This window comes from Narcine bancroftii, chromosome 9 (genome assembly GCF_036971445.1).
Source record: "Narcine bancroftii isolate sNarBan1 chromosome 9, sNarBan1.hap1, whole genome shotgun sequence".
NCBI lineage: Eukaryota > Metazoa > Chordata > Chondrichthyes > Torpediniformes > Narcinidae > Narcine > Narcine bancroftii.
In genome coordinates, this window is record NC_091477.1 from 35040516 (window position 1) to 35063936 (window position 23421).

Consider the following 23421-nt stretch of genomic DNA (forward strand, 5'->3'; position numbering starts at 1 on the left):
GGGAATCACGTTGCTCTCCATTGCAGGCAAAATCTTCGCTAGGATTCTACTAAATAGAATAATACCTAGTGTCGCCGAGAATATTCTCCCAGAGTCACAGTGCGGCTTTCGCGCAAACAGAGGAACCACTGACATGGTCTTTGCCCTCAGACAGCTCCAAGAAAAGTGCAGAGAACAAAACAAAGGACTCTACATCACCTTTGTTGACCTCACCAAAGCCTTTGACACCGTGAGCAGGAAAGGGCTTTGGCAAATACTAGAGCGCATCGGATGCCCCCCAAAGTTCCTCAACATGGTTATCCAACTGCATGAAAACCAACAAGGTCGGGTCAGATACAGCAACGAGCTCTCTGAACCCTTCTCCATTAACAATGGCGTGAAGCAAGGCTGCGTTCTCACACCAACCCTCTTTTCAATCTTCTTCAGCATGATGCTGAACCAAGCCATGAAAGACCTCAACAATGAAGACGCTGTTTACATCCGGTACCGCACGGATGGCAGTCTCTTCAATCTGAGGCGCCTGCAAGCTCACACCAAGACACAATGGCAACTTGTCCGTGAACTACTCTTTGCAGACGATGCCGCTTTAGTTGCCCATTCAGAGCCAGCTCTTCAGCGCTTGACGTCCTGCTTTGCGGAAACTGCCAAAATGTTTGGCCTGGAAGTCAGCCTGAAGAAAACTGAGGTCCTCCATCAGCCAGCTCCCCACCATGACTACCAGCCCCCCCACATCTCCATCGGGCACACAAAACTCAAAACGGTCAACCAGTTTCTTTACTCTTGTATTATCTAGAAATCTGCACACTTACAAGAAATTCATACATGAAATACTCTCACTGTGCAATATGCTTTTTTTAATGAGGATTTTTAATTATGTACTAAGCAATAAAAACTCTTATCAGCAAAATCACATAAATCAGGGCACTTCAGTGCATAGAATACTTGCAAGAGAAAAAATTCAAAACGACGAGTTTTGCTTTTGAAAGCCATTTAAAAAAATGCTTTTACAACTATTATTTCTACACTCCCATCATTATTGTATGCTATAAATTGTTTACAAATTAGTTAAAAATATTGTGTATTTTTGAATGGTTTAGCTTTCTGTCTGAGAATTATTTAATGCAACAGAAACTTCTGCTAGTTGGATGGAAACTCTACAAAATGAAAGGGGCTCTCAGAAATAATTTCGGCAAGATCCAACATTGGAAATAATTTGATGTCATAAAGGTGACAAGATCTTTCTTCAAGAACAGTAGCAAATACCATCAAGTTGATGATGTTTGCAAATACAGGCCATTAAATTTGCTTAAGAGCTTTCAGTGAAGTTTTCTTTGTTGAAACAACAATATTTTTGAGGTTTTTTTTTAGTACAGGTACCCCTTATGCCATTATGCCAATGCACAAGTATTCATTCATTCTCTGTCTCTATTATATAATGTATACAAGGCATCAATGGATTTTTTTCATATCATGTAAAAATTGGAATTACAATGTTATTTTAAGACTACAGATGAAGTGGCGGAAAGTTGAAATCTGTTGCAAAGTCAATTGATTTGCTGATGTTACAATGCAGTGGTCTGTGGGAAAGAAGTTTGATACTTTGCAGAAAAGTTAGAGAATGCTGTGAGGATTTGTGGTTTCTGTAAAATTCAATTTTTTGTTTCCTTTGAAATACTTAGAATAGACCAGCAGCAACTGATTATATGAGGCCAGTATTTCATTCCTTGTATCTAACTTGAAGTTGTATAATAATTATAAGCGCTATTTGGTTGATATAAGCTTCTTCCTCTGCAAACATGTTTGGGAAAGAGTTTTAAGTTGTTTCCTTGTCTTAGAGTTGCTGAGGTTAAGATACTGGGAGAAATGGGTTTCTGAGAGGATCTGTGAAATGCAAAGGCTGAGTCAGAAGATATACTAGCTTGCCAGAATAGATAAATAAAATCTGCAGACCAAAAGATCAGATTCTTTAAACCAATGGAAATCAGTGACAGGATGTAGCTTAACAATTTATAAATCATATATTGGTGCATCTCTGGTATAAGCAGTGTGAGTCACAGAAAATTGCTCCTTAACTGAGTCAACGTGACGTATGACCCAAGGAAGAAATTCACCTTTATGATCTTTGAAATGAAAAAGAAGAGATTGGCAAATTGTGATGCAGCTGCAATTCTATGTGGAAAGCTTTTATTTATTGGTTTGAGATCAAATGACTTTGAAAGTTCCATGCAAATAAATAAAATGCATTTATGAATTAATATGGTCTTTACAGAAACACTGAACTGCAGTGTATGTAATTTGCAGGTGACCGGGTCATGTCCATCTTGCCCAGGTTTATCCAAATACACTGGTTACAAGGAGATAAATTCAACATGATTGTATATTTGAGCATTGACAGACTGGTCTTCTGTTGAGTGAAATAGTGTCTTATATGTAATTATTATTGAAGGACAATTTTTTCTCCATCTCATCCATGTTAATAAGCCCAAGTTTGTTATGAAAACCGTAAGCATGTTTCATAAAATCAAGGAATAATTCTTTTTGTATAACTTTATCTGAAAATACAGGGACACAAATCTTTATTTCCTTCCTCTTTACTACTGAATTACTAAGATTATGCCTTAAGCATCTCAGTCTGAAATCTGGAGGGTTGCCAATGAGGATTTATAATGAAGAATAAACAATGGACAAGGAATTACTTTTCATTTGTCTTCATAAAATCTACAATGTATATTAGAGTATCACAGATCTGATGAGAATGAAGAACTAAATATTAGTCAATAAATAATACTGGGAGTACATTGATTCCAAAATGATTATTGGACAAAAAGTAGTAATAAATAGCCAATTCTTGATTGATAATCCATGGGATTATAGGAAGTAGTGCATGGACCATAGCATCTCTCATTCTGTATTAACAAATTAGATCAGGGAATTTTTCAAGATTGATCATGATATAAAGTAGATGGGATTGTGAAGATGGAGATAGATAGGAAAGGGATTGAAGGTCATGTGGACAAGCCGAATGAGCAGAGTTTTGATAAGTAGCAAAAAAATGGGGTAGTATTACAATCTGAAGGACCTGAATGTGCTTGTATACAGTTGCTGAAAGCAATACACGGGTGTATCAAGCAAAGAGAGGGAAAATGAGTTTAATTTAAATTTAGAGATACGGTAAGAGACACTACTGGCCCATGAGCCTGCATCAACCAACTCCATCCCTCTGATCAATTAACCCATTAACTTGGACATCTTTGGAACATGGGAGGAAACTAGAGCACCTGGAGGAAACCTACATAGTCACTGACAGAATATACAAATTACTTACAGGCAGCTGCAGATTTGAACCCAGGTCTCTGACGCTGTAATTGCATTGCGCTAACCATGCCACGCTTTACTACAAAAGCCACCCTCTTCATTCGTCTTTATTACAAAGGAATTTAAATGTAGGAATAAATAAGTCTTATTGCAACTATGTACAGCAAAACTTACAAAATTCTTGAGGTTGGCATAGTTCCCCTGACTAAGGAGTCTAGGACCATTAGTCACAATTTGAGAATAAGAGGTTGACCATTTAGAAAAGAGAAGAAATCCGTTCATACAGAGAATTCTGTATCCCAAAGGGTAGTGAGGATGCTGGCATTGTGTTCAATCAAAACCGAGATTAAAAGCTTTCTGGCTATTATGAGAATCAAAGGATGTGGGGATGGTGAGATAGCACCAAGGCTGAAGATTGGTCGTGGTTATGATGGATGTGGTGCAATTTTGAAGGGCTAGATGGTGTTCTGCCCATGTGCCTTATTGTTCTTGTGAGTTAAATTAACAAGGTGCTTTGCTTAACAGAAATAAGCAGAGGGCATTTCTGTAACCTACACACAGACAACAAACCTGGATCTACCCTATTCAATGATAACCGTTCATGCACACACCAGTTGGTCATGTTCTTAAAGGAGTATGTCCAATATTAGATCAGTCATACAAGTTATGTTTCTTTAATAATTAGAAAAATGTATCAAATATCAAAAAAGTTATCCAAACAACTCTGTACTAGCTGGTTGCCATGGCCCCAGGCCCTGTCACAGAACTGTGGTTTCTTTGCCCAATGGGAATAGTAGTGTGGCCTGAGGAATGCTCATCTGTTTCCATCATGCAGACTTCTTCATTGGTCCATTGACTTGTGTTGCATCTACTGTTGTTCACATGGTTTCATCTTCATTGTGTTTTGAACTCTGAACAGTGGCTGATCTTTGCCTCCTTAGTGACCCATAAAGGTTTATCTTTGCATCTGCTCACCAGAACACTCAACTTCTGGTTATCATCTGCAATGGTTTTTAATCCACTGAGACCTTTAAGTGCAGGATCTAGACTTCAATGAAAGTAATTTGTGCTGTGTTGATTCCAAATTATATTCTTCTCTGATGGTGTATACCAAATATTGCATCGAATGATGTGAAATATGAGCTGTTATTGAACAGTACATAACCGAATCTATTGTTTTCTTGCACTATTTCCTCTTCAAATCACTTTCTATCTTTTATTTCAAATATAACTTTCTTTTCAGAGTTTAATTAAGGTCTCCTAAGTTCGAGAGGACAGGCATGAATATTTTCTCTGTCCCAGTCTCTCACTCAGCTTTGTTTCTCCTAATGCCTGCTTCATCACATTCTGGACTCATTGATCTTTCATTTTCAGTCACCTTACCCTATGAAACATTTCCATACACATGTGTTGTGTAAGTGAAGTGATTATCAACATTAAAACAAGTGCCCCAATCTGCTACATTGAGCTACTTGGAATGGATATCTTAAGAAAATGTCAAAGGATCCTCCCTGCTCTTGATTGCAAGAAAAGAAGCAGGCACAGTTGACTGTTCGTGCTTTGTATTATCCTTGTAATTAATGCATCCTCCAGAGAAGTAAAGCATGAAAGTCTGCAGATAATGAGGTTGAAGTAAAAATACAATGCTGGAGAAACTTAGCAGGCCAAACAGTGTACTTTATATAGCAAAGATAAAGAAGAGAAGAGAGCAACAGTCAATGCAGTGTAGGTACTTGAGAAACTTGTGGGGGCCAAAGTGGAAAGTCCAGAACCAGAGTTGGAAGGCACAAGATGGCGATGGAGGCGAGTAGAGAGGAAGGCAATGTGGCTGTGGAAGTGAGTCTGGGTGAGTACATGGTCATAAAGCTTGAGAGCAGCAGGGATGACAAATGGGGAGGAGGAAGGGAGAATCCCACAGAACTCCCTTCAGAGAGCGAAGGAGAACTTTATCATTGTTATTGTTTTCTGCCCTTGTGGAAAATGATTCTGTGTAAGGAGTGGGAGATGAATCAGTGGTGATGGGGCAGTTCTGTATTAATCTGATGCTTCTGGTAGGAGGAGAATCCATGTCACTGTCTGTGTAGTATCACTATTTATGTAACTGTTTTCATATTCTGTGCTGAACCTAGACAAGAACTGAAGAGATATTCATCATAGTAATGTCACACATAAAGTAAAACCTTCCAGAATTGCATATAAGTAACATTGCAAGTTGAAAGGAGTGGACTTTTGGTAAATTGATAAGGTTTGTATTCTACTTTGTTACCCACTTTTTAAAAAAAAAATAAAGAATTGAATTTGCTGAGTCTCAACTTTGAAACTTCAATCGCATTCTAGTATTACTCTTCAACAGCTGGAAGAATAAGGCCAAGCTAGACAGGAAAGAAAAACCTGTTCTTTACTTTAGTGGCATTAAATAGGTAATAGAAAAATATACAAATGGATATTTCCATCATATTCCACATAGCTCATTTGTTCCATAGAATCCTTCACAGCATTGATGGATGATTCCAAGTCCCAGAATTTTTACTGCATCTTAGGATCGATTCTGCCAAATATCTTTTCCTGTGTGACTTGCCACAATAAATTTCAGTGGCCTCACAGTATTTTCTTGATTTATTTCATGACTAATATTGACAATATTAAAGATTGAATACACATCCATGGGATCATCCTGGCAGAAAGTTGACCAATGGTTAGAAACCCTCTGAGGAGGGGAGGTCATGAGACCTTGGATGTCTGATTAATAGGGTGGCAGTACATACAGAGTGAGGTGAAGTCCTTTTTTAGTGGTACAAAACTGAAATAAATACCTATACTTGATCAAAATGGGGGTTGCATGCCAATACACCCCAAAAGGGACAACTACGCTACATCGCTCCCTGATCAGCCCAATGCGTATATGAAAATAATGAAGAATCCTTGTGAGCTCCCACAGGCCCTGATGACTTTGTGCTCCCAGTTTTTGAGGCTGCCATGAACAGTCCCTACAAGCTTGTGAATCCTTGGAGAGTGTCTGGCCCAGATGGTATATTTGGCCATGTTCTTGAAACCTGCATGAACAAACTGGCTGGAATCATTGCAGACATTTTCAATATCTCACCACAACGAAAAGAGGTCTCCAACTGCTTCAGAAGGACATCCATTGTTCTGGTATCCAAGAATAGTAAGGTGACTGACTTCAATGACTGCCAGCCAGTGGCACAGATATCTGCTGTGATGAAGTGTTTGGAGAGGTTGTTTAAGGAATAAATCATCTCCTGTCTCGGTAGGACCTGGACCTATTTCAGTTTTCCTATTATAACAACAGGTCAAGGGTAAACACCATCTCACTTGGCCCTCCACTGTGCATTAGATTACTTGGACCACAAAAAGAACCTACTTCAGGCTGTTCATCAACTATAGCTTGGTTTTCAACACCATTATATCAGCAGAAATCTTAAGCAAGCGAAGGACCTGAGACTTTGTCTGTGCCTTTGCAAATGGATCCTTGACTTCGTCATCAGCCGGCCCTGATCAGTGTAAATTAGCAACATCACCTCCTCCAAGCTGATCATCAACATGTGAGATTCCCAAAACTATGCGCTTAGTTCCCTACTCTATTCTTTGCACACCCATAAATGCATAGCCAAGTTCAACTCCAACTCAATCTGTAAATTCACCTGTAAATAACACCATTATTGATGGTTAAATAACTGGAAATGATGAGCTGGAATACAGGATGGAAATCAAAAACCAGGTTGGGTGGTACCAGAAGACCAAGGAGATTTTGTTGATTTTAGGAAGGAGAGATTAAGGCGCCACACACCTTGATGAGCTGGAGCTGGAGTGAGTTTGAACTTTCAAGATCCTGGGAGTTTGTATATCAGAAGATCTTTTGTGGACTTATCTTATTGAGGCAACCGTGAAGAAGACACACCAGCGCCTCTGCTTTGTAAGGAGTCTGAAAAGATTTGGCACATTGAGGGTTACTCAAACTTCTACAGGTTCACTGTGGAAAGTATACTGACTGGTTGCATCATAGGCTGGCTTTGATCTCCAAGTGCCCAGGAACATAGTAGGGTGTGGAAGGTAGCAAAACAGGCTTTGACCTCCCATCCATTGAAGACATCTAGGTGACACGCGGCTTCAAGAAGGCAGCTAACGTAAGGCTGCCCCACCACCCTGGTCACAATATCTTCTTACTGTTATCTTTTGGGCAAAAGGTACAGAAGCTTGAAGACCAGCATCTCCAGGTTCAAGAATAGTTTCTTTCCAACAGCTGTCAGACTCCTGAACCTTCTCTTGGTTTACTATTCATGGATTGTTCAGACAGTGCAAAAGGACCATCTACACTATTGCATGTCACTTTATTTTCTGCTCTAGGATTACTGTGAATATTTTCTATCTATTTTGTGTATTGTCTCTTTTAAATTAATTCAATTAGTTTACTAGATTAGTTTTTCTTTCCAACTACCTATTTGGCTGCAGCAACTAAGAATTTTTGTATATGTGTACAATGTGTATGACAATAAATTCATCATTATTATTCTTAACATATACATATAACATATAACAATTACAGCACGGAAACAGGCCATTAGGCCCTTCTAGTCCGCACCAGACCAAACACTCCTCTCTAGTCCCACCTACCTGCACAATGACCGTAACCCTCCACCTTCTTCTCATCCATATACCTGTCCAGCTTTTTCTTAAATAATAAAATTGACTCTGCCGCCACTATTTCTCCCGGAAGCTCATTCCACACCACTACCACTCTCTGAGTAAAGAAGTTCCCCCTCATGTTACCTCTAAACCTCTGCCCCTTAACTCTTAACTCATGTCCTCTTGTTTCAATCTCTCCTACTCTTAACGGAAATAGTCTATCCACATCCACTCTGTCTATCCCTTTCATAATCTTAAATACCTCTATCAAATCCCCTCTCAACCTTCTACGCTCCTAATCTTTGGTATATGATGCTCCTAATCTTTGGTATATGATGCTCCTAATCTTTGGTATATGATGCTTGACAAGAATGTTCTATTTGGCCATCCTTTGTCTGGAACCTCCTTTTTAAAAATGTTTACACACCTTGGCAAAATGAACCCAAAGGTTTGGTCAAGTTCGGTGATTTTTGAATCGACATCAGTAGGATTGTTATTACTATTGCATCACAAGTTTGTACTTGCCTGAAGAAGTTTGTGTTAAGCTTTGAACTCTTTACTCAAGATTGAAATGATGCTTAGACTCATTTGAGCGAACTAACTAAATATAGACCCTGTTGAATTTAGAGGTGACCTGAATGTCCGTGAAGATTGTACAAGGCACTGCTAAAACCGTTTATCACAAAACACACTGAAATGCATGCAAAATGAACTACAAGAAAAAAAGATTTTTTTTCTCTTCTGCAGAAACTTCTTTAACTTGTTTTCATTGAGAATAAAATAGTTAAGATTGTTGAGACTTTATTGCTCGTATCTTGAAATAAATAATTTTGGTTTTGTATAAACACATGTTCAGGACACTTTCATCAGCTTGTCATAGCTTTGTGCACTTGGAAATGAAGCAGCATGCATTAATTAGGCATAGATCAAAACCTTAATAGACTTGATGATGCTGAGCAAATTGTATTCCTCTTAATGCACTGGAACAGGAGCCTGATCTTTACCGAAGCTGCTTGTTGTTTGTTTCTTCTTTCAATAGAATTGTGTAAGTACAATATTAAAATTGCTCTAAGCTAAGAGCCCTTAGAAGAGCTCTTTTCTACTTTGGACACTACCCCTGGTAATGACGGCTGCAGAAATGAAGAAATCGGGCAATTTAAGTGAGAAGAAGCATATGTTAATTATGATCTGAATGATTTCTGATTAGCTAAGTTGGAATGAGGAATTAGATTTTCCCAAAAAAAGACAAGCATGTCAATTTTGAGGATTATTACATTTATGTTTATAAGTCTTTCCTCTGTTATTTCAAGAAGGATTATTTGGAAGTAAGAAAAGATCCGTTATTGTTTAGACTATTTGATTTAAAAAAAAAATATTTCAATGCAAAGTAATTTGAAACAGATTTCCATTTCTATCTTCCCAGCTTTAACTCAACCCAGAATAAAGGGGGGAAAAATAACTTGCAACCACAGAAAAATATCCCAGAAATATTTTAGTTTCAGGCATTTTAGCGGAGTCACCCAGGAAATTATTTAAAAAAAACTACTCATCCTGAGGTTCAAACTTCATCCAGAACGTTTTAAGGCTAATTTCCTAGAGAGTTATGTTAGTACCTGGAACTTGCATTCACTACAAGTTGAGGAGTGCACTAAAAAATTAAAGAATGAATAGAAAATAAATGAGCAGAAAATGGGAAGAATTAGAATGGAAACTAAGGTGGCAGTGGCGTGAAGTAAATGTTTTCTTTTTCAGAAAAAGGTACAGCTAACATAAATTTTAAATTTTGACATACAGCCTGGTAAGAGGCCCTACCAGCCCACAAGCCTGTGCTGCCAAATTACCCCAATTAACTTATAATCCCCAAACATTTTGAAAGGTGGGAGGAAACTGGACATTTGGTGGAAGCCCATGCAGATGCAGGGAGAACATACAAACTCATTACAGACAGTGCTGAATTCGAATCCGAGTTGCTGGCACTGTAACAGTGTTCCGCTAACAGCTACGCTAACAGTGCCACACAAAACAATAACAATGTTGCTAGGGAACTACAGGGATAATGAAAATGCAGCACTGAATTAATATTAAGAAAGAAAACAAATCAGAATGATCTACGGAAATAAATCCTGACAAATCCTTCAGATGTGATGGCAAAAATATAACTGCATAGATTATGATGCATTGGTTCTGAAGATTCCAGAGATTCTTGATGCTAGTTTCCATTGGAAAGTAGTAAATATAATTTTAAACACAACTGCTGGAAGAAATCAGCACTTGCAGAATTTTGGACACAACATTACTTAATGGTGAAACAGATTTCTGGCTTGCTTAAGTTGAAAGGCAACCTTAGAATAGAGAAATAAGGAGTACGTCTTTGTACAGGAATGATTCTGCATCAGAAAACTAATATTTCACAAAATAATCCAAAGAAAATATCTGTTTGCCTCACTTATTTTGTCTGGATCATTGGTGACTTAATTGAAGGATATAAAATGATGCAAAGCATCAATAGGATGGACAGCCAAAGATTTTACTCTCTCAGGATGTAAATGCCAAACACTTGCAGCCGTAGTTTTAAGAGGGGGATAGTTTGAAGGAGATTTATAAAGGAAGGCGTCTGGGCAGTGGTGGAAGCAGACAAGATCACAACTTTTAAAGGCATTTGGACTGGAACATGAACAGGCAGAGAATGGATGGACATGTGCAGGTGGATGGGATTGGTTTAAATTTGCATCTCGATCGGTAAAGACATTCTGGGCTGAAGGACCTGTTCCTAACTACTGTTCTACACTCTTTACTACTTTTGTAACTGATATCTGAAAAATATTTCATAATGCATCAAAATAGTACCTCCGTGATAACAGCTTCAAGGACCAAGGCTAGTTCTCGATCTCAAGCTAAATGATAGCAATGGATTTTGGACAATGACTTCTAAGCGTGACTTCCACCAACAAATAGGGCTGCTGAATATAACAGGAATAGGTGACACAACTTCTTATTTCCCTTTCTCTGCTCTGGATGTTATAAAGCGAATTACAAAATTGACACAGATATCCTGATTGAGATAATTTTACACAACTGAGACATTTTAAGTCTTACATTTTTTTAAAGTGGTGTATTTATCATTGAAGCACGTTACATGTTCACAGAATACAGAGTTTCTGCATTTTAGCTAAATGAAGAAAAAGTCATGAGAAGCAAACATTATAGGCTTCAAACAATGTGATTGTTAAACCTGCTAAAGGATTTTTTTTAACAACAGCAGCAAAAGAGGTTAGATGAGGGAAATCCAGCCATTATGATTATTGTGGATATATAAGAAATATTTCAATCCATGGGAGATCGTTGGAAAAAAAATTAAGAATATGGCTTCAGGAGAGGGGGAATCTAAATGAGATAGTAAGTTTAAAGAGGGTTTATTCAGAGTTCCTGGGAATAGGTAGCAATTTTTGTAGTGTATTGTTGGAAATCCAGCACAGTCAATAATTTAGTTATGAAACCCATGAAAGTAATATCGAAATTTGAAGTCAATAACTAAGAAGACCAGAGAAAATTGTGAAGGATATTATAGTAGAATATTGTTTAGGAGATGATTATAATTGTAAATGAGAGGCAGAGAAGAATTTAGAGTTTAGATGTCTTAAACTCATTAATTAACTCGTGTTAAAGAAAACTAATGTCAAATTTAGTTGCTGGGAAAAAAAATGTGAAGACAAAGTGGGAGTAACCTTTATGAAACTAGCGCGTGATATGTAACAGGGCTACAATATTTTGTGCCTCTAAGGCTAATAAAAGGTGGAAATACTTCACAAATTATTTCAGCACCTTAGCACTTGTACATTTTTAAGGAATAAAGATGGACAATCCATTACTCTAATTCCTGCCATTCCTATTTCTTGAACCGAACGGTGTATTATGAAACCTGTAATGACATCCCCACCTTTTTAACAAGTGGGGGGGGAACATAATAGTTCTTATTGTACTCTAAGCACTGAAATTGGGGTAGAAGCAGGATCCATATTCAACAACTGGTAAATACTTATTTATTGTTGTAAGGCTGTCAATTTTGCTCTTCTGGATTTTCTTTTAGGGCTAGATTTTCTGAAAAAGCGATAATGAAACTTGTGATACTCTCTCCCAAAATTATGAGAAGTGGAACTATTGAATGGTAGATTTTGGTTCCAGCATTGCAATCTCTGGGAGAAATCAGATTTACAATGGGAATGCTAGGAATTAATTAATTTGCATCAAGACCTCACCAGGAACAGCCAAATTTCTGGACCCAAATTAGTGAGCGGTATGGCAAATCTATCTTTGCAATTATGTACAGTAAATTATTCTATATTTTACTGTTAAAAGTATCACTGTTTGATATATTCCAAAGTCTTCTAGGATGCTAATATCTTAAATTTGCTATAAATAGCTGTCGTCACTTTTTAAAATGTTTATTTATAAAATTGTATCATATGAATTGAAGCCTATATTAATTTGTAATTTCAATGGACATAGGCCAACAAAGTCAGTTTGCGGCAAGCATATTCTTTCTTTAGTAAGCAGCCTAAAACTGCATATGGACAGTGGTTGCTCCAATACTCTGCAAAATTACTGCAGGACGTTTTCGGTCCAGTATTCAAAACCTCTTGGCAAAGAGGGCCAACATATCATTTGGCTTCTCAGCTGCTTGCTGCAGTTGTATTTTGATTTTGGTACCCAGATCCTTTTGAATGTTAACAATTACCAGTCAATCACCATTTAATCATACTCTGTTTTTCTGTGTTTTTCACCAAGTGCACATTTGCTTACTCACTCAATTTGTATAAATTATGTTGAAGCCTCCTTATATCCTTTGAAAACACAATTTCACCAGTTTTGAGTTGTTGGCAAACTTATAAAGTTCCCTCATCCAAATAATTAAAGATTATTGTGAGTATGTGAAGCTCGTGCATTCTCACTGGAGAAAATACAATGTAATTTGGTTTAACTTCCTGTCTGTCAATCAGTTTCCAACCCATGTCCGTACTGAACAAGGCAATGGTGACTTTTAGCTCCTAAGTTCTTTCTACAGTACTGGAAACTGTATATCTATATGCAATACTCATACGGTTTGATTTATTAAAGACACAGTTCGGTTCATTGTCCCCAAAATCATATACACTTTCACGAAGAAGAGATTTGCAATGATATTACAATTCAAGCAGAATTGATCTTCCTGCAATATAACTAGTCTCTTCAAGATAATGAAGTTTGAAGCCATCAAACAATCAGATGTGGAATAAATCTTAAATATGCACCATGTTAGGTTATGTAATTAAGTACAGAAACATGCTAAATTATTGCATTTGCTTATAAGCAGAGAGCATTGTTCTTTATTAATATTCACATATTTCCTCTTGGAAATGATTGAAATGAATAATATTTGCAGTGACTTTTCATGGCCCATCTGAATTGTGATGCCAGTAGAAGGAAGGCAACTGGTTTCAAGCTGTTGGTCATGGAGATGTTTGATTTCCTATGGGTTCCAGTATTGATTCAAAAGGCTCTTCTACTTTGCCAGGGTTACAATATTTGGTGCCTCTAAGGCTAATAGAAGGTGGAAATACTTCACAAATTATTTCAACACCTTAGCACTTGTACATTTTTAAGGAATAAAGATGGACAATCCATTACTCTAATTCCTGCCATTCCTATTTCTTGAACCAAACGGTGTATTATGAAACCTGTAATGACATCCCCATCTTTTTAACAAGGGTTGGTGGGGGGGGGGGGGGACATAATAGTTCTTATTGTACTCTAAGCAATGAAATTGGGGTAGAAGCAGGATCCATATTCAACAACTGGTAAATACTTATTTATTGTTGTAAGGCTGTCAATTTTGCTCTTCTAGGTTTTCTTTTAGGGCTAGATTTTCTGAAAAAGCGATAATGAAACTTGTGATACTCTCTCCCAAAATTATGAGAAGTTGAACTATTGAAAATTCCAATGCAGAAAGTATAGATTTTTGTTAGACAATGGATACGTGAGTTAGACAACAGTGTTGGATAATGGTAATTCTAGTCTCGGTGAATGTGAAACTGGCTCACAATGCATACCACGTAAATGACAATTTTATTTTTAGATCTGGAAGTACCCTCTCCCTTTCCCAAATCCCCATGTAATCATGGGAAGTACAAGATACTTACTTTTTAAGAAAATGAAGGCAATCACAGAATGGTAAATAGAGTTAGAGGACAACACCCTGAACATTGCTTGTGTGTTTGAGTGTAAACAAATCTTCCAACATAAATGTGCTCTAATATGCTTGAGTTCTGGTTGCAGGACAGAGTGGGAGTGAGAAATGGTCAGAGGGCTGATTATCAAAATAGCATTTTGACCCTTAATTTTTAATTGATTCTGATTATAATGGGGTTTTTGTAATCATACCAGGGATACAAGAGGGATTCTGTTCCCTTAAAATGTTTGCTTGAAACTCAATTTGGACTTGGATAATCTGTATTTTTAATTCATCTGTGCACTGTTTTGCAAATATTGTACGGCTGCTTTCTATTTCCCTTTATCTAGAATCATAGAAGCATAGAACACTGCAGCACAGAAAACAAGCCACTTGGCCCTTCTAGTCTTTGCTGACCACTATTCTGCTAGTCCCATTGACCTGCTCCCATTCCATAACCTTTCAGACTTCTCCCATCCATGTTTCTATCCAATTTATTCTTAAAACTTATGATCAAGCCTGCATTCACCACATTCCACACTCTCACCACTCTCTAAGTAAAGAACTTTTCCCTAATATTCCCCTTAAATCATTTCCCTTTCAGCTTAAAATGATGACCTCTCATATTTATCTCCCCCAATCTAAGTGGAAAAAGCATACTTGCATCCACTCTGTCTAAACCTCTCATAATCTTGGAAACCTCTATCAAATCTCCTTTCATTCTTCTTTGATCTAAGGAATAAAGTCCAAAACTGTTTAATCTTTCCCTGTAACTCAACTCCCAAAAACCTGGCAGCATCCTAATAAATCTTCTCTGCATTCTTTCAATCTTATTGATATCTCTCCAGTAGTTAGGTGACCAGAACATCTTAAAATATTCCAAATTTGGCCTCCGCCAATGTCTTAAAAAATTTCAACAAAATTCCAAATCTTCTACTCATATTTTGATTTATAAAGGGTAAGATGCCAAAAACTTGCTTTACAACCCTGTCCACCTTTGACACCACCTTCAGGGACAATGTATCTGTATTCCCAGATCTCTTTGCTCCTCTGCACTCCTCAGTGCCCTACCATTTACTATGTATGTTCTACCATGGGTTTTGCTTCCAAAATGCAACACTTCACAGTTGTCTGCTTTAAACTCCATCTGCCATTTAAAAAAAAATTTGGCCGAGCCTCCCAGTGCTCCAGATCCCTCTGAAAGCTTTGAAAATCTTCCTCACTGTCCACAACTCTCCTATCTTTGTGTCATCAGCAAACTTGTTGATCCAATTTACCATATTATCATGCAGATCATTGATATAGACAACAAACAACAATGGTCCCAACACAGATCCCTGAGACACATCACTAGTCCTAGGTCTGCAGTCTGACAAGCAATCATCCACTACCACTCTCTATTGTCTCCTGCACAAATCCAATTTACAATCTTAACCTTCTGAACTAATCTCCCAATGTGGGACAATTCCCTCAAAAATCTACAAGATTCGTTAAACATGATCTATAACACACAAACTCATGCTGACTGTCCTTAATCAGCCATGGTTATCCAAATATCTAATATACCCTATCTTTCAGAACCCCTTCGAATAATTTACCAACCTATATTTACCTGGTTTACTTTTGGATTTTTAAACAATGGGACAATATGAGCTACCCTCCAATTCTCTGGCACCTCACCTGTGGCTAATGACATTTTGAATATATCGCCAGGGCCCCTGCAATTTCTACGCTAGGTCTGAGGGGATTTATCTACCTTTATTCACTGTAAGGCAGAAAGTATCTCCTCCTCCTTGATCTCCATATGTTCCATGACCCTTCTGCTTGTTTCCCTTCCTTCCTTGGGCACTATTCCAGTTTCCAGAGTAAATACTGTGTAAGATCTCCCCCACTACATAAAGTTCCACACATACTTGACTACTCTGATCCTCTAGAGACCAATTTTGTCCCTTACTATCCTTTTAATATACTTGTTGTGGTGAATGTCTGCCAAGCTGCCTGTCCCCCCTCTGGCGAGCCTTGCTGTACTAACATTGGCTGTGCATTATCTCTACTGTTAAGGACACTCCCCTTGGGAGTGCACCTATTGTCTTTCATTATTGTACCATGAGTTTCTGTTAATAAAAGCCATGATTATTGTTTGACCACATAGTCTTTGTCTACTTCATCAACTGGGACTTCACTTGTAGAACCCCTTCATGTTTACTTTCACATTATCTGCCAAAGCAACCTCATGTCTTTTTGCTTTCCTGATTTCCTTCTTGAGCATTTTCTTACTTTTTTCGTACTCTTTATTAGATCTCATTAGCTCATTGTTGCCTCTACAGTACTTGCTAACCAGATCACCAATATCCCTTGAAGACCAGGGTTCCTTATGTATGTTAACTTTGTCTTTAATCCTAACATCAACATTCCAACTCTGCACTCTCAAAATTTCACTTTTGAAGGCCATTCACTTGCTTAACACATCCTTGTCAGAAAACAACATACCCCAATCCACTCTTCCTAGATCCTTTCTCGTTTCCACAAAACTTGACTTTCTCCAATTTAGAATCCTGATGTGAGGACCAGACTTGTCCTTTTCCATTATTAACTTGAAGCTAATGACATTATGATCACTGGACCCAAAATGTTTGCCTACATCTTGTTCCTTAATAGGAAATGAAGTACTGCATCCTCTCTAGTTGGTATCTCTAATATTGATTTATAAAACTTCTCTGAACTTGTTTCACAAACTCCAAGCCATTCAACCTTTTATGGGAGTCCCAGCCAATATTTGGAAAGTTAAAATCTCCTACTGTCACAGCTTTCTGCTTCTTACATCGGTCTGCTATCTCTCTACAGATTTGCTCCTCTAATTCTCTCTGACTATTGAGCAGTTCATAATACAGCCCTATCACACCTTTCCCATTCCTCAGCTCCATCCACATGATCTCTGAAGACCAACCCTCCTGGCTGTCCTGATTTTGCACAGCTGAGATATTTTCCCTGACCAGCAATGCCGCTCCTTCCCCTTTCATCCCTCCCCCTCAATCAGGTCTGAAGCAATGGAACCATGAAACATTAAGTTGCCAGTCCTGTCCCTTCTGAAACCAAATCTGACTAGTAGCAATAATATTGTAATACCATGTGTCAATCCATGTCTTAATCTTGTCAACCTTTCCAACAATACTCCTTGCAACAGTGGTTCTCAACCTTTTTCTTTCCACTCATAACCATTTTAAATAATCCCTATGCCATCGGTGCTCTACAATTAGTAAGAGATTGCTTAAGGTGGTATGTGAGTGGGAAGGGAAGGTTGAGAATCACTGCTTTAGACCCAATTGTTACTGAAGCATTTTGCTTGATAAAAATTGTCATTGATCCAGTCCCTTTGGAGTTATGAAACCATGCACATAATGAGTCAATTAGATACGATTAAAACAGTGGTTTTCACACTTTTTCTTTCCACCCACATACCTCCTTAAGCAATCCCTTACTAATCACAGAGCACCTATGGCATTGGGAATGCTTAAAGTGGTATGTGAGTGGAAAGGAAAAGGTTGAGAACCACTGCATTAAAATAAATACTCCTGAGAAAATTTTTAGCACATACAAACCTTTGATTTCTGTCTCTACTTGCAGTCCTCACGTGACCTTTATCCTCTTCCTTCTCACTAACTTCTCTAATATTCTGGTTCTCCTCCCCCTTCAAATCTATTTTAAACTCATCTACCCTGCTCATTCCATTTTTAAATAACTTATATAACTTTATCAAACTCCACTTCATAAAATCATGTGGCTGCTGCTGGATTGTATGATTTTCTAAATGTCCTGCTATTTCCTGAACAATAGATCCGTTGCAGGCTCATTTAATTATACCGTTCCCTCTATAATGTTTGGAGTGGGGGGGGGGGGGGAAGTGAAAAAAACATTTTTTTTTCCTTTCTTTGCACTTGTAATCAAACAATTCACATGCAATTAAAGTGCACATTAGGATATTTGTATACATTTTGGTTTGACCACGTACAAATTATTGTCCTTTTTATACATAGTCTGCTCATTTCAGGGCACCATAATGTTTGGGACCTTTGGCTTCACAGTGGTTGTGAATATTCAGGTATGTTTAATTGCTTCATTGGTGCAGGTAGAAGAGAGATGGGTTTGCTTCGAAGCTTTTGATCACCTTTGGAGTCTGTAGTTTCCATTTTTATACATGAGGTCCAGAGCTATGCGAACGAAGGTCAAGGAAGCCATTATGAGGGTGAAAAACAAGAGTAAAACAGTAAGAGACATTGCCCAATCTTTAGAATTCCAAAAATCACCAGTTTGGAACATCGTTGAGAAGAAAGAGCATGCTGGTGAGCTCAGTAATCACAAAGGGACTGGTGTTCCAAGGAAGATCTCCATTGCCGATGACAGAAGAATTCTCACCATAATGAAGAAAAATCCCCAAACACGTGTCTAACAGATCAGAAACATTATTCAGGAGGCAGGTGCAAACTAAAGCAAATGTTTGATCTTGGGCAGTTCCTTTCCACTTCCACACTTTGATACAGGTTAATCTTGATCTTATCTGTCCACAATTTCTTTTGCCAGAATTCTGCAGGTTCTTTTAAATGCTATTTATCAAACTGTAAACTGGCCACCCTTTCTGTGCTTAACTAGTGATTTGTATGAAACCTTTATTTCTGTTCATGTAGTCTCCTGCAGACAGTAGTCATTTACATACCCACAGCTGGCTTCTGAAGAGTGTTTCTGATCTGTTGGATGGGTGGTTGGGAATTTTTTTCTTCATTATGATGAGAATTCCTCTATTACCAGCAGTGGAGGTCTTCCTTGGAATTCCAGTCCCTTTGTGATTACTGAGATCACCAAACGCTCTCTCTTCTTAATGATGTTCCAAACTGTTGATTTTGGTAATTCTAAGGTTTGGGCGATGTCTCATACTGTTTTATCATTGTTTTTCAATCTCATAATGGCTTCTTTGACTTTCATTTGACAACTCTGGCTTTCCTGATGAAAAATGGCAACCCCAGACTCCAAATGTGATCAAAAGCTTAGAAGCAAGCCTAAATCTCTTGTACTTGCACCAATGGTGCAATGAAACATAAGTGCTCACAAGCACCTGTGGAAAACAAATGACCCAAATATTATGGTGCCCTGAAATGAGGGAATTATGTATAAAAAGTGCTGAAAACAAAACCTTGAAAAAAATCTGGAATGTGCACTTCAGTTGCATGTGAATTGTTTGAATTCAAATTTAAAACTGTGGAGCATGGGCAAATAAAGGAAAAACAGTTTTGTTATCCCAAACATTATGGAGGGCGTTGTAGTTTGCTGTATCTTTTCTCTTTCTCCTTTCTTGAAGAGCGGCATTCCATATGTGGCATTCCAATCAGTTGGCAACTTAGTTAAGCCTTTAAAATGTTATAAAAATCACAACCGATGTATCTTCCATCTCTGCAGCTACTTGTTTTAATGTCCTACAGTGCAGACAGCCAGGTTCAAGGGACATGTTTGTCTTTATTCTCATTGGTTTGCATTAACACTTTCTCGCTAGTGACAGAAATGTTTAGTTCAGTGGTTCTCCACCTTTTTCTTTCCACTCACATACCAATTTAAATATTCTGTATGCCATAGGTGCTCTGTGATTAGTAAAGGATTGCTTAAGGAGGTATGTGGGTGGAAAGAAAAAGTTTGAAAACTACTGTTTTTATCGTACCTCATTGACTCGTTATGTGCCCGGTTTCATAACTCCAAAGGGACTGGATCAATGACAATTTTTCTCAAGCAAAATGCTTCAGTAACAATTGGGTCTAGAGCAGTGATTCCCAACCTTCCTTTCCCTAAGCAATCTCTTACTAATCACAGAGCACTGATAGCAATGGGAATACTTAAAGTGGGATGTGAGTAGAAAGAAAAAAAAGTTGAGAACCACTGGTTTAGGCCATATTTGAATATTGACTCTCTGCGATAGAAGACTATATCAAATGGCCTTTCAAAGATTGTTCTGCACTCAATTTCACAAAGTGACCCACAGTTCGAAAAATTTGCTGATTTGTATAAGCCCAAGAGGTTCAGTTATATCGCGGATGCTTTGATTTCATTTAAGTGATAATATTTCCATTTTGAGAGAATGGAAAACTTAAATACCAAAAGAAAGGTTTTTACGCTTCAAGGTATCTACAAAGTTCTTCAGATGTCATTAAGAAATGAAGAAGTACAATGTAGTGCAAATGATTTTAACTGAATTGTCTGCATTGCAGTAGGCTGAAGGCTATTTCAAGTTCTGTACTATTACACATCAATAAAAGAATAAAAATAACAATTGTTTAATTTTAATGGAGAAAGTGAAAATGAGTAATATCTTTGTAACGTGTAAAATTTTCTTATGGTTTATAGGGCAAGTCTTGTATGGACACTGACATCAGATACTTGCATCTTGACTCTCTGTGATGGATGAAGCTGATGTAAATGAGAGGTATGAAAAATCTCAAAATATTTACTCTCCTCTTGTTTATTATGGTGTTAAACCTTGAAGGGGTGTACCGATTATATGTAATTTCATGAACGTCAACTTAATTGTAGCTCTGCTCAAATGTATGAATAATAATTAACTATTATTACAGTACAGTAATATAGTACAATAATCTGCTGATAAGATACTTAAAATATCAAATAAAATATTATTAAATTCTTCAGTAGACTATCACTATTCCAATATTCCAGTTTTTTCTGTAACCTTTAAATTTTGTTTTTTAAATTAAATTTTACAGTACAGCAGAAATCCATTCCATCCATTGAAACATGCCACCCAATTATCTTACGAATTACATTATTCGGTTTCTTTTTTATATAAAATATTTCATACATGAGAGCATGATACTTTGCTAGAAATTTGGAAAGATACCAAATAGAATCACACCCGTGACTTACGCACATCAACCGTGCAGTACCCTACTTTTGATCTTAACTTGTACTTTGACCAAGTGAGACAGAGAGGTCGATGCAATCACAAAGAAGGCTCACCAGCAGCTATGCTTTGTGAGGAGTTTGAGTAGTTATGATATGCTATCAAAGACTCTCAAACTTATCCAGGTGTACCTTGGAGAGCATTCTGTCATGTCGCATCACTGCCTGATATGGAGGTGCTCAGGACAGGAAAAAAAAATCCAGAGGTTGTTAATTCACCCTGTGACATCAAGGGCACCAGTCTTCATCGAGGACATCTACAGCCTCTATCCTCAAAGACCCCCACCACCCAGGCCATGCCCTCTTCACTCTGCTACCATTGGGGAAACGGGTCCAAGAGCCTGAAGACAAGCACTCAGTGGCACAAGGACAGCTTCTTCCCCCTCTGCCATCAGATTTATGAATGAACAATGAACCACAGAAACTGCTTCACTTTGTTTTTTTTCACTATTTTGAAATGTGGTTTATAGAAATTTTTGCACGGTGATGCATCTGCAAAACAACGCATTTTATGACATGTCCATGACAATAAATTCTGATTCTGATCAGCCTGCATCTTTTATCAAATTAAAGGTTGGAATCGAGAACCCTCTGTAGCTTCTGGCAAAAACTAACATGGGTGCAGGTTAGCTGTGGTATTTACGTGGACTGTACACTGTCACACAATTTAATGCAATGGTCAGCCTATTGGTAAATGTATGTGATTTGCAACAAATGTATAATCTTCTTAATCTAAGGGAAATTCTTATAAAATTGCCATCAGTTGTATATTTTAGAGGTCTACCAAGGATGACAAAGAAATTCATAATGAGTTGTGTTTGATGAATCCATTAAAAGTTATTTAAGGATCAATTTCAGAGACTAGGTGTGAGAGAATGTGTGGATGTGGTGTATTTGATAAATGAGGTTCAGGCACAATGATTCGATAGCCCGAATGGCCTAATTCTGTTCCTTGATCTTGTAATGAATGAGAGGGTCATGTGCATACTAACATGGACTGGGAATTGGTTAACAGGGAAAATATTGACTACAAATAAATAGATCCTTCTCAGACTGGCAGATTGTAACTAGAATCATATTACAGGGATCGGTACTTGAGACCCAAAGATTCACAATATTATCAAGGATTTGGCTGAGGGAACCAAATTTGCTCATAAGAAAACTAAGTAGGCTCTAAATTGATTGAGAGATATTGAGAACAATATATTAATTTGGATTGTCTCCTGGTTAGAAGACAGAGAACCAGAGTAAGAAGGAGGCTGAGTTATTGAGTTAAATCAAAACTGGATGTATAGGTTTCTGATTAATAGCTGGATCAGTGGTAATAGGAATAGAGCAGGAATATGATGCTGAGATAGAAGATCAGCCATGATCTATCGAGGAGCCTAATTTAAAGATTTCAGATTTATTGTCAGAATACCTACCTGACATCACATACAGCCCTGAGATTCTTTTTTTTCTGCAAACCCAGTAGAATTACCACTCATTGGAAGTGTAAAAAACACATGTAAAGAAACTGCAATATGGAAAGAAAAAAAAGTCCAAAAGTAAGAGTCCTGAAATGTCCCTGATTGAGTTTGTTGTTGAGGAGTCTGGTGGTGGAAGGGTAGCAGCTATTCCTGAACCTGGTGGTCCGAGTCTTGTGGCACCTATTACCTCTTTCCTGATGGTAGCAGCAAGAACATAGTGGGTGCTGGGTGGTGTGGATCCTTGATGATTGCTGCTGCTCTCTAATAACAGCATTCCCTGTAGATGTTCCCGATGGTGGGGAGGGTTTTGCCTGTGATGTCCTGGGCTGAGTCCACTACCTTTTGAGGGGCTTTGTGCTCAGGGGTATTGATGTCCCCATAGCAGACTGTGGTGCAGTCAGTCAGCACATTTTCCACCACACATCTGTAGAAATTTGCTAGTATTTTCAAAGTTGTACCAAACCTCTGCAAACTTGAGGAAATAGAGGTCCTAATGTGTTTTCTTCACAATGCTATTTGTGGGTTGGGTCCAAGTTAGAAATAGTGACTCCCAAGAACTTAAATTTGCTCACCCTCTCCACTTCTGATTCCCCCAAAGATCACTGGTCTGTACATCTCTGGTTTTACCTTCCTGAAGTCAACATTCAGCTCCTTGGTTTTGGTGACATTGAGTGAGAGGTTGTCATTAGTATACCACTCAACCAAGTTTTCAATCTCCCTCATGTATGCTGACTCATCACCCATTTTTATACAACCCATAAATTTGTAAACAGTGTTGTTGTCCTACCAAGCCAGTGTAGAGCGAGTAGAATAAATGGCTCAACAGCTTCTACT

The 23421-nt window shown here is 37.9% G+C and overlaps 1 protein-coding gene across 2 annotated transcripts in view; it reads left to right on the forward strand.

Annotated features, from left to right (window-relative positions):
- Positions 1 to 20547: 20547 nt before the first annotated feature.
- The window catches only part of htr4 (5-hydroxytryptamine receptor 4), a 131391-nt gene continuing 128517 nt past the window's right edge, over positions 20548 to 23421 (forward strand). For both annotated transcript variants that reach the window (XM_069897786.1, XM_069897787.1), the window contains exon 1: positions 20548 to 20627. In XM_069897786.1, coding sequence (XP_069753887.1) covers positions 20602 to 20627 — 26 coding nt within the window. In that variant the 5' untranslated portion in view covers positions 20548 to 20601. The remainder of the gene's footprint in view (positions 20628 to 23421) is intronic.